Raw genomic sequence first — 17,536 nt, forward strand, 5'->3', positions numbered from 1 at the left:
CTAGGCTGTTGATTTGGAAAGCATCATCATCCACACGATGTATCCATACAATATGAATATTTATGAGCTAACTCAGGTCAAGGGTTAAATTAAACCGGAACACATTTGTCTTCCAGACAAATAGCTTCCGGTTGGTTAATTTTTGCATTAAATTGCGATTTTCCCGTGTAAAAAATTATTTTTTTCAATCCAAATTGAGGTCAAAGTGAATAACTTTTATGTGCAATTAAAATGGCCTATTCAACAAAAATATTTAAAAAAAAATTTTTTTCAGGGGGACAATACATCTTTAAAGTACATTTGCATAAACTGTGTCTCTTTCTAAAACGATTTTAATTCCAGTTACTGGTTCTGCATAATCATACACATGTGCATAGTCATTGGGAACAGCTGTTTGATTTGCATAATGAGACTCCTCGGATTTGTCCACAGTATTTGCTTTCTTAGACTGGATGCTCACGTGAAGAGATGCATATTGTGATGAAAGACGTGGACCTAAATCGGTGTAATCATCATTCGAAGAGGATCCTTTATTTGTCGATTTTTTTGGTGCAGTAGTCTTTCTTCCTTGTGGCGCTCTTTTAGATGTGTCCCCAGCATTTGCTTTCTTAGACCGAGTGCTTGTTTCAACAGATTCATATTGTGGGCCTAAATCAGTGTAATCATCATTCGAAGAAGGTTCTTCATTTGGCGCCCTTTCAGATTTTCCAGACTGTAAAGTTTCGTAGGCCGATGGAGAGTGAGGATATTGCAACGCTAAATATGAATCATCACCATCTGAAGTACTATTGTGAGCGTTTTCTTTTGCCGTATTCTGTGTGTTGGTATGAGTACCCTCCTTTATTTTTCTAGAATTACAAAAACGTTTGATAACAATTACAAGCCCAACAATGGCAGCACATATCACAACAAAACCTGCAACGGAAATACCAGTAACTACAAATATATTTTCAGAGTTTGGTTCCGGCATGTCTTGGACAGCAACTGAAAATTGAGCACTGAATGTGATATCATCCTCTGTAACAAGACACTTTATATCCAAACCATCATCAGCTAATTCAAGTGCATTAATCTTTAAAACATTGTCAGAAATCAGTTTAAAATGATTATCCTCTAATTCCATAATGCTAACACCATCTATGGTCCATGAGAACCCAAAGTCATTGGTTAGAAAGCCAGACACATTGCACGTAAATAACGCAATTTCACCAATAACAGAATCCCCGTTTTGTGTAATGGTAATGTCGGGTGGCGTAAGTGCTACGTAACTGCAGCCAATTATCGTGTTGTTTGAGGTTTCTGTTCGCGCAACGCACGCGAAGGTATCACCGTAATGTTCTGGTGAGAGTGTTAGTTGGTATTGAGAAGTGTTTGTGGCAGTGTTCAGTTCTGGAACTTCCATTATCGTTTCTTCATCTAACACATCAGGATGATGTATCTGAACCCACGACACCAAGAGTGGCTTTGACAAAGCCGACGCATTCCAAGAACATCTTAGATCAATTTTCTTACCGCGTTGCGATGTACGACGTCTCGGTTGTTTCGCTTTTAACGAGCATTTTGGTTTTGGTAAAACAGTTAAAGAATATCCATAATACAATTCGGTTGCACTCTCACCATCCGATAATGAACAGACATAACGCTTAGGTAGATCCGTAGAATCAGTTTTAATTTCTAAATTGTATGTCATCTCTTCTCGATCATCTGTTAAGCTGTATTTAGTTTGATCAGCAACGACTTGAGAGCCGTTAGTGATTGTTCCCGATTCACTGGCAATTGTTACCCACGATAGCGTCAAACTAGAATTAAATTTCTCATTGTAGCTACAATTTAACGTGACTACATCTTCAACGATGGCTAACAGCTCACCAGATCTTTGGCACCCAAAAGCAACATAAGAAACACAGGTTAACAATATAAACACAACACGGGATGCCATACTTCTTGGTGGTGACTCCTACTGTGAATAAGTCTAGTTCGAATTTGTGAGATTCCCCCCAAGTATACAGTACCGGATGTCATTGTCATAGTCTAATCCTCCTATCCTGAACTTGCCAATTAATGGCTGCTGCTACAAGAACAGATATAATCACGATCGCTTCAATATCGTATGCAATCACAACACCAGTTAAGTGGATTATTCGGCTTAATTCGATACAAATCACAAATATTTACGAATTCAGTGATTTGGCTTAATAACAGACGCATTGAAATATCAAGTTTGAATTGTTGGTAGTTTCATTTTATTTTAAGAGGTTTTACAAAGAATTAGACGATCAAGCAAAAGACAAATGAAACCAGGAAAAGGGAAACAATGACAACCTGATTTAGAGTTATTGTACGACGAATACAAACACAATCATTGTATCTTAAAAGAATGAGTCACGTAATCTATAAACAACACAACACGGATTTTATTTTTCGCACGGAAATAAAATAACTTTACAATCGCTCCGGCGACTTACTACGTCCTTTGTGAGAACAGCCGCGGTTAGCCTCGCTACTGCGCAGTTTAGAAGCGTGTAGCTACATTTTTTAACTCGCATCGATGCAAAATGACTTAATGGCGGGAACAAAAAAAACAATATACGATATAATTATTATTCACATTCTGAAACTGTGAAAATATTTTTATTAAAAGTCAACACGAATCCAATCTAAGACTAGATTAAAACTTATTAAATGGTAGGTATTTAGGCCTAATCTGTAATGAGCCGGATTCTTCATTCATGACGGCTCATAAACATGATAGGTAAGGACTTAACGTTTACTGTTTTTGTATATTAAAAGTTATTAATTATAGGCCTGATTAATGTACTGACAATCCATGCTATAAATGTTGGCCATCATATTCCCTTATATACTGAATATGATATAACAATCAGAACCTCGCAAAACAGAAGTAACTTTTGGATAATAATAAAATAAAAATGCACATTGTAGGCCTATCCATTGTTTATTATAAACTTTAAAAAAAAAAAAAGTTTTTGAGGAAATATTTTGATTTCACGCGACGCTCAAAATGGCATTTCGTTAATTTTATGTTAGGGACGTATTACTTGCCAAATTAGTAAATTGATACATATTTAATATAAAGTAACTGTATAATTACAAGGTTACTATAAATAGTGAACAGTTCTATAGCAATGCATTTGAATATAAATAGGAACATTTTACTGACCCAGGATTCAATTGGGCTTAATATAAATATGAGTAATAGACACTTGACCGAGAAAGTCAAGGAAACAAGAAGTAATTCAACTTATGTAACTGGAAGACAATAACATTCTTTTATATTGCAAAGCATAATGGAGGTAACCTAACTAGGTATAATAATTTTGGGGACATAAATACCGTATTCTATAATATTCATAGAGTACTAACAGTACATTTCTACTCAAATCTTCACGTTTATGTAAAGGTCCGGGTTTAAACTTCTATTGTAAACTATGAACCTTTGCAAAAACATTGATAATAACTTCGTCGTCAGCGGTAAAGCAGAACGGGCGAGGTGAAATAAGCTTCTTCTCTTTTTAAATAAAAAAAAGTAGCCGCACAGGAAAAATATTTAAAACAATTGAAACTTTATTCCCGGAGCTACCCTTAATCAAAAATCTTAATCACAGTAGTTTAATCTTTGTAAGGGAAACTGGAGGGAGAAAAGAAACCAAGATAATAACTTAATTTTTAAAATATGCTTTTAAAACTATTGGAATGATTAACATACAATTAACCAACTATATCCTAAGTTTAAAAGCAATTATTAATATTCGGAAATTGAATAATAATAATGAGTGGACAGATATAGCACCATGCGAATCATTAGCACCCTGTTTTTTTTTAAAGAAAAACTTTTAGAAAAGTTTCCCCATTGCTTATTTTTCATTTATTTAATTTCATTTTTTTTATTTCAATGTATACTAGTGTCGTCTTAAATGTTTTCCAGGGTTAGCCGTAAACCCCCTCGTTACGGGAAAGTGCCCTCTCAAGTGGGATGTCCAAAAGAAATGGATGGTTGAACAATACAATTAAGTGGAAGATTTCTTCCGAGGAATACACAACTTTGTTTCAGAAAACAAGATATTTTGGCAACAAAATTTTGTACTGCAGGAATAACGTGGCAGACCAGAAATAATACACAAAACCTATGTCTGTGAACACATAACAGAAGCATCACAACACCAAAAGAACCCATTACTTTGATATGACTGTTAGTGGTTGTCCACCTCCCCCTAGGGGACCAAAGGAAGCCGGGGACTACTGAAGAAAAGATTGTTTCCAGTTTCACCTAGTCAATGAATTTGCCTGTTAGGTTAGGTAAGATTGGGACCAGAGCCGGCCAGGCCTAATTACTAGAAGTTTTGATGCTAGTCTGAAGTTTGAAAGGGTACTGTAGAAAAAAATGGGTTTAATCAAATGGTTTATTTAAAACCTACGAACCAACTGGCTATGGCTTCTTGTTCTATAAGCCAAATATCATATACAGTATTTGATTATTTTAGGCGTAAATGAAAAACATGTTTAGTAGCCATGCCACATAATTATTTTAGATCTTACAATTTTGAGTTTGCTATAACAAACAGCTGGTAAAATCTTGGCAGCATAAACAAATATACAGAAATAGAAAAAACCCACTATGCAACTTTGCATGACCCATCTTCATAATAGGCGGATCCAGTTCCGTTTTAGCATAATCTTTTAGCCATAATTCATAACTTCAAGATCCTGGATCCGCCATCGATCCCTGATTTGTAATACACGGTAAAACTTTGGTTACACTTAAACCAGGAATTTAAAATTGTGCCACGGAAAAAAAGAAATTAAGACAACAAACATTAAAACACAGAGAGATATAAAATATAAAAAAATTGCACTGGAGTTTGTACACGTTATGATATGTAAATCATTGCATATACAACTAATATTGTATATACATATTCATGTTGTATATGCATATTCATATTGTATATGCATATTCATATTGTATATGCATATTCATCTATACTAATATTTACAATTGCATTATAGTTTGATCGTTTATCATACATTACACATCTACAAACAATGGAGGTACAGCAGGAAAAAGTGAAATTATAATTTTACTCTACCCTGGTTATAATATCATGGTACATGGATACATGGTTTCTTTTGAGATGGATATAACAATTGGCACCTTTAATAATATAATACATGATTACTTTGTATCTATGACTACCATAAACCCAACTATATTGCAGTAAATGATTCTATTACATATGTTTGTATGCACCAGAGAGAGTTGTCAGTATTATACCTTGTTAGAATCTGAAAATAAAAGTAACCAGGTTATTAACTGTGTAACTGGATGTACTCCAATGTAGTCTAGTCAACTGTGACCTAATAAAACTGCATAACATTGACCTGGTTACTTGCAGTGAACTGGATACAAGTAGTTATATGCTAGCAGTAACCTGGTAACTAGATTGTTTACCAGGTTATGAGAAGTGCTTTGAACAAGCAAGCCAATAACTAGTAGTAGTAACCTGGTAACTAGATTGGTTACCAGGTTATCAGGTTGCTTGGAAAACAACCAGCTTTTACAACTTGATAACTAGTGTTGACCTGGATATGAGTAGTGACCTGAATCTCAATCTCTATAAATCCAGCAATAATATTGACCAGTAGACCATTGCCTTAACAATAACCAGATAGTAACCTGGTAACTAGTGATGACCTGGTAATGATCTTGCAGTGCAGTTATCATTTAGTCACCATTAGTCACCTTGATACAACACTACAACTTGAAGTTGTACTTGTTCTTTGTGCTTCCTCAGTTATTTGACTTTCAGGAACAAACCTAAACAATGGCGCCGTCTCTAAAATGACCCTGGCTGCATCCTCCCGTACAAGATCCCTAAGATGTTCAATCAGTTTTCCGATAGTGTTTTCTGGATCTGCACCCCATTCCATCAAGGTTCTAACCGTAGGACTGTCAGATTCATCTTTACTGAACGGCCTGTTGGTAGTATCCAGGTCTGGAATCTTTTCTACCAAGCCAATAGTTACTGCTAAAAGACACCAGTCTTTCCCCATTGGATCTGGAGGATCTAATAACATACTTAACTGTCTGAGTGTGTATGGATGTAACTGGGACACATGCAAATGTGGACCAGGCACAATGTTTGCATCGACTTCAGTGCTTCCAAAAAAAAGTAAATCCAAGAACTCTTCATTTGTGTCGGTAACCTCATTATACATGCTGATCTGATGCTCTTGAAGAGTCTTGTAGATCTTTTTGCCTTCATAAACCATAAGACATCTGTGATGCTCTTTTAATTGGGCAGCACTGATGATGTCGCGGTTTAACAGTAACCCTGGGTATAGCTCTGCAAACACCTGTTCAACCAGGTGTACTAAGTCTTCCATGAAGACAAAGCAGCCCTGTTGGGCATCTTCTAGCCCTCTAACAACAATCTCTACACTCTGTCCTTCATTGGTTAGTGACAATAACGCTTCCATTGAAGCAGTCGAACACTTGGCACCATGACGCCATAAAATAAGCTCAGTCTCTGGATCATCAACGTCTTGGTGGAAGTTCCTTCTTAAGGCCACCTGAATTTCTGCAAATGCTCCTATAGGTAGAACACACCCACTATCTGAGAGCTGGAGTCGTGTTCCTCCATAAACCATACAACTGTCGCCCTGCTTCTCCCAGATTAATGGCGGACGTTTGGTGTACAAGAGCGATGGGAACTCACAGACAGCTCCATGAACACATATATCCATTGCTTCGAGCAATTGTATAATGTCCGTAACTTCAGCTTGAGGGAACATTGACTGCATGTAATGAACACTGTATAAACCATATGGCTGGTCAGAGAACTCGAAAGATAGAAGTTGACCTAACACAATTGAGGTCATCCATCTTGGTTCAATCAACATAAGATCATGCAGCAAATCATTCTTAAAGTGATGTACCTAAAAAAAATACAAAAAGGTTTAAGTGGAAGTTTTTGACAAACTGTTCTTATATATGGATCTGCCAAAAATTATTTAAACTTACCAACCGTACAAGAAATGTTATTTAACATTAATGCTTAGATGGACTTTCTTCTGATATGAAGGCAACCGAAGCCGCGACATTTTAAACAAGAATTATTTTCGACGAATGTTCATGCGATACTTAATACAAGCAAAATATGCAAATCAGCTGCCTTTGAAATAGCTTCGAGTACAGTAAATGTTCCGAAGTGAATATCGATAATATTTTTTAGCTGAAAAGTGCATTTACTGGTACACGGAACACATATTTTGAAAGCACACCCTGTCATTTCTTGTTTACTAACACTAGCACATTTACTCATGAGACTTTTCAAGAGCAGGAAGTTGAAGTAACTTAATACAAAGAGTGTCCTCACTACCCAGTGCATACTATAAGTTCAAAGTTCATCTTCCATTACTATTCTTTTACTGTAGTTTACTGCAGTAACAACATTGCTTACTCTTAAATTGTTTATGCAGTTATTTAGCAAGACTATGGGGATAATCACACACACTGTTTTATGGCAGTGACTGCCTCCTAAACAGCAAACTAAAACAAGTTTGCAGCAAAGAAATGTATGGCATGGTCCCTTACCTCACCCATAGATTTCAGCTGCTGGATAACTTCTTTAAGTTGATGATCATTGGCTAACGGATTGACATCCGAGTGAATTGCATCTATTAATTGTTGAGTTGACATTACAGGGAAGTCAGCATAGGACTTTCTCCAATTATTCAAAGCAACAACAACGGATTCACATAATACTGTCATGTATGGCTCATTCTGAAATCATAACAAACATGTTTTTCTTCAACTTAAATTTGAAATGTAGATACATTTAAGGTTTACTGGGTTAGGATATTGACAGGGGAGTTGTTTTTATTTGGTCTGTTATGCATATTTGCTAATGATTTGTATGTGTTATACTGGGACATTCTGATAGAAAAATCTTTCTACTAAAGTTTGTAGGTTATTAACATAATTAGTCAAAGTTGCATCATAATGCTTTGTGGTCTCAAGTCACAGGTTCAAATCTAGGAAAGAGCTGTTTTATCGTGCTGATTATAAATGGAATTTTGATTAAACAGCAATTGTGTTTTTCATATTTTTATGTTTGCTGCCCTCAACATGTAGAATTATTTCCAATTGAACGAAACAACCTTAATCTATTCTTACAAATTGTTGTGCTAGTATTTTTTGTGTGCTTTTTTAACACAAATTATAAATCGTTGAAAAAAGGCAGTTGTACCAGATGAATGGAAATGGCATACATTTATATACTTGTAAAACTGTTTTCTTACTTTAACTATTGCATTCTTTATATTTGCAAGGTGTTGGCGTAACATTTTCATGTCTTTGGATTGTGGATTCTTTGTGTCCATTACAAACAACATCTCACTGATATCAAATAATCGTCCAAATCGTTTCTTCATTTGATACAGAATGATGTTGCCTTCGCCGCTGACACTCTCTCCAGAAGACAGTTTAGGACAGTTGCGCAGATCAGCGTGGGTACCGACAAGTATAATCCGCAATTGGCTTGAATACTTTCCACAATATCCTGAAAAAAATTATTTAGATATTGAACAGTATAAAAAAAAATCATTTTAAAGCCTCTTTACATTGTGTTAAATTACTTATTATGAATATTCTAATACTGTATAAAGACCTCCCAGGTTAAGAACACAATGCAAAATGAACTTCTTGGATAAAATGACAGTAGACAATATTTAAACTCAGTTTTTTCAACTAGCAAGGAAAAAAGTTATTTTTGGCCAATATACTACTGTATATTATAAATTGTTTAAGAAAGTTTAATTAATTGATTAAAAAGTTAAAATTGATTCTTTTTTGAACTTGTTATGAAATGTTTTTTTTTGACATTTCTTCACTGTCTTTTAGCATGTTTTTTCTTTTTTTATTGGGAACTGCTGACTCAAAATTCTAATATTAAAACGGTAAACAAACAAACATGTACATAGTTTTTTTTTACATAGCGCCAAAACTGGCCGTTTTGATCTTTGATATGCTAAGCTGAATCATCGTCTATAACTTAGACTAACCAATGGTTTGGTTTGCAGGTAATGCTGACTTGATGTAGTTTAACCAATAAGTGACTTGTTCAACTTGTTCCTCAAATGAGTCCAATAGACTAAAACAAATGACGTTGATACTGTCACTCCCATCATTTATAAAATGATGATGAGATATGTGGAATGGCTCTGCTCCTGAAAACTCCCAAATACTGAAATCACCAGCTCCTAAAGACAAAATACAAATTTATAATTTGTTAAATATAAACATTTATTTACGTCCATTTTGTGTGTACAATAATGGAGCGGTTAAAGTGTACATACAGTATATGTTGATATAACGTTTGCGGTACATCACATGTATAATAGTTCTGAAAAGAACTGTTTTGTTTCTTGATGTTTCGATCAATATACTACGTTCTCACTCCTGAGGTCGATTGAAGTAGATTGATCGAAACTTTGAGAAACTCAACAGTTCTTTTCAGAACATTGTGAACCACAAACTTGATATCAACATATTGATTTCGCCATGCCAACCTTCAAACAATATAGTGTATATATTTGCACTGATGAAGGGCTAGTGTTGCCCGAAAGCTCTGCTAACTTTTCTGGCTGTTTTACTTTATCGTTTTGATTTAGCTTTTCGCTTTTTTTTGTATCTCCATTGAGATCCAACCTGATACCCACAGCATTGTCATTTTTTCAGTATTTTGCCTTTGGATTTATAAAAATATGTGTAGTAATATTTTAAAATAATAAAAAGGAAGAAGGCAGGATCCTAGAAAGATACTGGATGTTGAGATGGTAATACACAAACCTGGAATGCCAGCATTGGTGATATCAATTCCTTTGGTACTTTGATAGTCTATGTGTGTTTTTACCGATGACATTGAGCTATGACGCCTACTTCTCGCTAAACTATCACTTAACGATGGTTGCTTCCGTGTCGAGTTCCTTCCTAAAAGTGACAGGTTGGATTTGGATCGTTTCAGGAAGCCTTTTAACATACCACACTTAAGAGAATCTATCATAGTGCTTTTTCCAACACCTGAATGCCCAAAAAATCGCAACTTGATACGGTTCAGTGGCGCGGTCACAGTGTGCATCTGGTGGATAAATAGTTCCCTGGTACGACTCTATGACAAAAAAAAAATTGTATTTATAGTTTTTGCAAACAACTACAGTTTAGATTGTGTGTGTGTAATGTCATCAATTAATTATGGTTGTCTACTTAATAAAAAAGCTTTACACAAAAAAAGTTTATAAAGTACCTTTAAAATGACAAAAAAAAAAGATGAAAGAAGATGCCAATGAATCATTTCAACCGGGGAAGAGTAACACTACTCTTTCTTTTTCTCTTAATTTTACTCTTCTCCGATTTAAATCAGACACAACCTTTAAGCATTCAGTGAGTATGCTTTTTTTAGACTGGTCAGAAGAATACTGTTTATATAAATATCTATTCATTTTTTTAACTTGTGTTTAAAATTCATCAACTTCAAACAATAGGAATTTTTAAATTTCCGTCTACATTATCAAACTTTAAGTGACAAAAAAAAGTAATGTGCTCATATATGGACATGATGATGTCATATCACTACCATATTTGGGCACATCACATTTTTTTTGTCTAACTAGTTTGATAGTGTAGACAGAGCTTAAGACACTTTGAATATAAGTGCTGCCTGTTACAATGAATTAATATTTATACAGGCAGTATTCCTATTGACAGATATACAAGTTTCATGAATAAAGAATTATTATCAGCAGTTGTCTACTCATTTAAATAATGTGAAGAAAAAAAAAAACACAAGATATTTTGATTAAAATTCCTAAAAATAGTTTTAAAGCACTGACTACATTCCCTAAACATAGAGAAATCGAATTATAGTTATACTAATTGAAACTGTTTTGATTAGCAGTGCTTACCCATGATTGTAAATATATTACTGTTTTAGATAGGAGTGTATACCTAGTATTAATAACTGTTTTAGATAGGAGTGTATACCTAGTATTAATAACTGTTTTGAATAGGAGTGTATACCTAGTATTAATAACTGTTTTAGATAGGAGTGTATACCTAGTATTAATAACTGTTTTAGATAGGAGTGTATACCTAGTATTAATAACTGTTTTAGATAGGAGTGTATACCTAGTATTAATAACTGTTTTAGATAGGAGTGTATACCTAGTATTAATAACTGTTTTAGATAGGAGTGTATACCTAGTATTAATAACTGTTTTAGATAGGAGTGTATACCTAGTATTAATAACTGTTTTAGATAGGAGTGTATACCTAGTATTAATAACTGTTTTAGATAGGAGTGTATACCTAGTATTAATAACTGTTTTAGATAGGAGTGTATACCTAGTATTAATAACTGTTTTAGATAGGAGTGTATACCTAGTATTAATAACTGTTTTGAATAGGAGTGTTTACAGTCGAATTGGAAGTAAACATTCATGATAGCAAATGGAAAAAGTTTGTATTCAATAGAAATAAACAAGGGTTTTAGCTTGTGTCATACGATATTCGATATATTAGCAAAACTCGTAACAATTCATCAACACGTCAGACAATGTGACTGGTTGATAATCGCTGCGGACATGTTACGTTAAGGACGAAGATTGATGACATATTAAATGCCACTGTGTTATCAAATGCTATGCTGAAAGTTGTTCTAAGAATTTCTTTTCGATAATTGAAATTCACATTTGATGTATAAATGGTAAAGCTTTGATTCAAATGTTAAACATATTTTTATTTGCAGCAATATAGTACTTAACAAAGCAACATGCATTGAAAGCCATTCTAAACTCATCTTCCTCCACCCCCTCTTCCTCCACCCAAACCAACGGTAACTTGATTTAATTATAAAGATTTATTACTCTATGAATAATAATACAGTTTAGTAATAATATGTATTATACAATAATATTGTAAAGTTCTTTATATTACATTTCCACAGTGATAATTTAAAGCTTTGTCTACACTATCAAACTAGTTTGACAAAAAAAAAGTGTGATTTACCCAAATATGATAGTGATATGCCCAAATATGGTAGTGATTTGACACCATCATGTCCATTTATGGACACACTCACATCATAAAGTTTGATAGTGTAGACAGAGCTTTAAATTCACATAGTGTTTCATGTTCAAGCACTTAACAGTTTATTAAAACAAACTGATGATTTTTAATATAAAATAGAGTATTAATAGAAGAAAATGTTATAAAAATAGAAATTATAGCTAATAAAAGAGGAGATACAAAGAGAATGTACTGTACAGGAGTTGATAATCCATTAATATTTGCAGTGCCGAACACATTGTACACTATTGCCTCTCATGTAGCCAATACTCACACCTGGCATGTTTAGGATCTCTTAAAACATTAATTTTTCATAAAAATGGGTTTTTAAACCCAAACAAGTTTTACTTCCAATGCTTCATCCTAGAATGTTACAATTACAGTAATATTTTGAAAATTAACACAATTTTCTACACATCAACCAATTTTTTTGTAGCAATTCTAGTTCATATTTAGAGGTCACACCCTGCTCATAGGTAGATAATGTAAAATAAACATCTTCACTATAACTAATCCCAGTTGAAATAAATGCTCAAAAATTAATTTCAGGAGAAAAGTTCCCCATCCAAAAAAATGACAGAAATAAACAATTCCATTTCTTCTATGTTTTTAATATATTTAAATAATAATTTTGAATAGAATTTTTTATTTTGGTAAACTGTAAAATTTTAAGCATTTTTTTTTCTTAATCTGATTTTTAATGATTTTTAAAGTATTTTTATGAATAATTATTTTTTGAATTTCATTCCGAGATAGAGATGGAGTAACCGGTTCGTTGGTCAAAGTTGTCGTTTAAACTGTGGTTATTCCTTGCCTTCTCAAATTGTGTATTTTTTAATTTTTTATGGCTGATAAAGAAATGAAATATTCCTTCTCTTAGAGGTTATACTATATAATAAATATCATTTGTAATATGCATCATTTTACAACTAATATAGTATCTAATATCTATAATAATAATTAGAATATTTTCCATAAGCACTCTGTTTGAATAAGTCAAATAATAAATTATTATCCAACATATATTTTGGATATAAATATGAGATGGCTCAATTCTCAATGCATGCATTGAAAAGGCAGGAAATTGAAGAAAAATTATGTTTAAATTTCTAAAAGGCTTAGTTGAAGATCACAATAATACAGTGTAATCTGATCTAATCTGACTGTGTATATAAAGGCAAATTTACACAGACAAGCAGTGACGGTAAGCTGAAAACCACATAGCTTGTCCAACGTAGAATCTGTATCTATCCTCATTCTATTTTTGTTGTTGTTACTGTTACCGCTCATCTATGGCCTTAATGCATTAAAATATTTTATTCCTAAATACTGACCACAATTAAGACCAGTCCTTTGTAGAAGTCATGTAATATTCTCCTGTTCGTTGATATTTTTGTGTGATAACACTAATTTCAATTTATTTTGTAATATTTTTCGGTTATGACGTGCATTCTATTTTTACATTACTTTAATAAGAACATTCTTTGATAACATCTGGTTTTGTTTGTGTTTTTTCACGCATTTTCAAATCTTGAGTTATGATTGGTTGTCAGGAGTGGAGTTGTGGCTGGGTGGTTATGATGCTTGGCTACCACTCCAAGGGTCCTGGGTTCAAGTCCCGTCACATGTCAGGATTTTCTAAGGACAAAATTACAACTCTACTCCCAAAGACTTGTAAGAAGACTTTGTTTATGTAGAGCCCCTTACCAAAGCTGAATGCCTTCGCTTACCATTCACAAAGCATTCGAATGCTACTCCTGGAATGCTATTATTGGCATTCGAAGGGCTAATACTTAGCATTCGAATACTAGTGGTATATGTGTATATGTTTGTCTTGTGAACCTCTGAGGGTCCCTAATGATCAGCAATTGCTGGATGGATCACCCTCATTATATATGTATCGGTCAGTTGTCTGCTTAACTTTGACGTAATTGTAATTGTATTTAAAACTTATGAGAATTCGCAAGTATTTATTCAATCATCTTGTTTTATGTATTACAAATAAAACAAATCATTAAATTGAAACTAAAACTCACTCCTTGTAATTGGTTAAACATCTCAATAAGTTCATTATGTCCTTCAATGTTGGCTATTTGAGCTGCAGTCAAGCCATCATCATTGCAATGTTCAAGTCGGCATCCTGCCATACAAAGAAATCGTACAACCTCAACATGTCCATGCTTCACAGCCATCTGCACGGCTGTCACACCATGCTAAAATATATATTTAAAAAAATCATTAGTTTTGATATTATAACAGTCAATTTTTCATTTATTTTCCAACAAATAATAATCATGATGATGATAATAATGGTGACAAGTGATTGATGAAGAGGATTGTGGCGATGCTGATGAGGATGGTGACATATAAATATAAGGAGAATCTTTCGATTTACATTGACCAATGAAATATGACGTCATGTTAATTTATTTTTCGTCTACCTTTGAGTTTGGTACGGCACTTTCTCTGACTCAACTTAGTTAAATTTAGGTCCAGGCGTCCATGTCCCTTGAATAGGGGTTGGTCATAGTGTTAAAACACAAAAATGCAAATGTTAACCTTTTTTGGGTGTATGGGAGTGGAAGATGACTTACTTGTTCTTGTTGGTTTCGCACGCGACATACACCGCTTCTATTAAAACAAATCATGGAATGCCTAGCTAGACATGTTTAATCATGCATATTGGGTAATAAATAGCATATTGCGATAACCAATTCTTATTATTTGGCTTAATTAAAAACATAACTTTAAGTTTACCATTTGGTTTCTTATTTATTTTGCAAATGATTCTTCGACGAACGTAACTAAAGTTTTTAGTAATGCTTGCGCACGTGCAGATTGATTTGTTAACAAATTGGGCGGATCTTGTGCGTTGCATATTGGGAAATAACGTTAAAGTTAACGTTTACATGCTCCTGCAAAAACTTTCTAATGATATGTTGTACGTATGATGTTAATGATGATGATACAAAGATGAGCAAAGTATAATGTCGATTAAGGCTGATTGGAAAGATAATAAGGGATGAAATAGTAATAAACAAGTATTCAATTTCTGTTATGCTACCATAACCCCCAGGGAACACTATCACTTTACATACACAAACCACAAGTACATTACTAAATTAATTTTACCAGTTCCATCGCATTCCCAACACGGCAATAAAGATAATGGACACGCAATTCTCAAAACACTTTTTCGATTAAATTTTTAGCCATAATTTTTCCCATTTCCATGTTGCCAATAATATATTGAACATTTCAAAATATTGTAAGATGATTGATGGCTACATTACAACTATTTCACTTTAAGAGAAATTATAAAAATATAGTATTGATTGTCTGTCTTCTTGTATTTTATCAAAAGTAAATTAGTTTAATACATTTCTAAATTATAATTTTCAGAAATGCTGAATATACCACACAGGTTGCAAAGCAGTTAATAGGGATGTTTCGCAACCTTACGAATATGATAACGAAAACGGATACGTCACACATTTGTGAAACTTTTGACTTGATCCCCATTTCATATTCGTAAAGCGTATTCGTGTTGACGAATATCACCAGTCATATTCGTAACTACAAAACGAGTATAGTTTTTTTATCTATTTTGCACATTTTGCATTTGAATCAGGAATGATTCATGATTATATATAATTATACTTTTATTTAAAGTAATTTACTAAAATGCCAGGTCAATTTTGATAAATAGCAGTTTTAAAAGTCCTCACTCGCATTAATGTTACGCTAGGCCAGGCAGCCAAACACCAAGCAACACGTACCTGCGCTTCGCTCAAATTTACCGCAGTCATATTTTGGACGACGCCCTTAATATTTTGTTTCCATGCGAAACAGATTTTTACTGGCTTACGAAAAATGAATACGTGTGCGTGACGTATCCGTTTTCGTATTCTGCAAAACCTCCCTAGTATTGTTAATATATGCTTGGTTATTTATTTATAAGGCAGCAAAGAAGTTACAAATACAAATGTCACCAATTTGAAAAGGTGACAATCCAGAAATAAGGTTAGGATTTAATAAAATATTTACAATGCATGCATTACACTAGGACGATTAAAATCAACGATAAATAGACAAATATGCATTTTTCATACATAAAACAAATATAAAAACTTTTCATTTTAGAACTATAGAATAACCATCTATGTTTCTTTTGATGATATTTCACACGTCCAATCAAATGACGTCATGATTAATAAGAGCAATAATATCGTGACAATACAACGCCCCTTAAAAGTAGTGTCCGCTGGATAGGGGTTGGTTGTAGTGTAAACCAATTTCCCCTTGTTCGTTTTGTTTGAAAATGTCCCCTTATTTGGAGTGTCTCAATGAAGGAGATCTTATGTATAGTATTTTATTATTAGTTATTTGATTATGGACCCCTTTGGAAAAAATTGACTTTGGTTTAATTCAATTTTAATATTTTAATATTTTAATGTCATGGAGTAAAGAATATTATTCTTTACTCCATCGTTATGTATTTAAATGTATTGTTGAAAGGATGCTAAATGAATAAATTTAAGAATATGCCAAAAGAATAAATGTCACCAAAGGGTGACAATCCCTTTCAAACATCTTTCTGCACGTTTTAAAGATGTAATTGAAATGTTAATGTTTATATATCTTTACATGCTATCATTAAGTAGATAGAGACAATAACTGATTGATGGAAACTCTACACCAAAACTTCACTTGTCTTCAGGCAATTCGGTGAAAAACAACTAGATGTTTCTAATCATTGATGATTATAACATACCTACCTTATTAGCCGTATCCAATCCACAGCAGGCACTCTGTAACAACTTTACTAACTCAATATTACCATCTCTACACGCTACATGAAGACCAGTCTCACCAAACTAGAAGAACATTTATTTTCGTGAAAAAATAATATACATAATTATATCATGGTTTATTGATGAATAAAAAACCTAATTTACGGTAGTTAGTCCATGGAGGTAAACATTTTTTTAATTATTTTTACCTCCATGGTTAGTCTGTATAAATAATACAGTATACAATAGTATTAGTAGACACCCCTATAAAGGGGACACTTTCCTGGGGAAACAAGGGGAAATATATGCTTTAACACTATAGGCCAACCCATTTTTAGGGAACAACATTAATTAAAGAGGGACACTTTTTTGAGTTCCGAAGGGTTTTCCTGTATTGTATGTTCCATTTACTAAAAGCAGGATGAATGAAGTTATGTTATCCTTAACAATTTGGATTCTTGGTATTATAAGAGGACACTTTCTCACAAAAAAAACAAGGGTAAATATGGTTTTACACACCAACTTTATTCTATTCAAGTGACACCACTATTAAGGGGACAGTTTGCTGGGTCTTGGGGGTGTCTCATTGTGCTGTACT

The 17,536-nt window shown here is 33.5% G+C and overlaps 1 protein-coding gene across 1 annotated transcript in view; it reads right to left on the reverse strand.

The window, feature by feature from the left end:
* Positions 1-5,757: 5,757 nt before the first annotated feature.
* Positions 5,758-17,536, reverse strand: part of LOC140051425 (death-associated protein kinase 1-like) — a 64,601-nt gene continuing 52,822 nt past the window's right edge. The window contains exons 16-22 of the mRNA XM_072096637.1: positions 16,924-17,022; positions 14,182-14,358; positions 9,872-10,190; positions 9,085-9,282; positions 8,323-8,582; positions 7,616-7,804; positions 5,758-6,957 (exon numbers count right to left, since the gene is read on the reverse strand). Of these exons, the coding sequence (XP_071952738.1) occupies positions 5,758-6,957; positions 7,616-7,804; positions 8,323-8,582; positions 9,085-9,282; positions 9,872-10,190; positions 14,182-14,358; positions 16,924-17,022 (2,442 nt within the window). The remainder of the gene's footprint in view (positions 6,958-7,615; positions 7,805-8,322; positions 8,583-9,084; positions 9,283-9,871; positions 10,191-14,181; positions 14,359-16,923; positions 17,023-17,536) is intronic.

The sequence above is a fragment of the Antedon mediterranea genome, chromosome 6 (assembly GCF_964355755.1).
Source record: "Antedon mediterranea chromosome 6, ecAntMedi1.1, whole genome shotgun sequence".
Taxonomy (NCBI): domain Eukaryota; kingdom Metazoa; phylum Echinodermata; class Crinoidea; order Comatulida; family Antedonidae; genus Antedon; species Antedon mediterranea.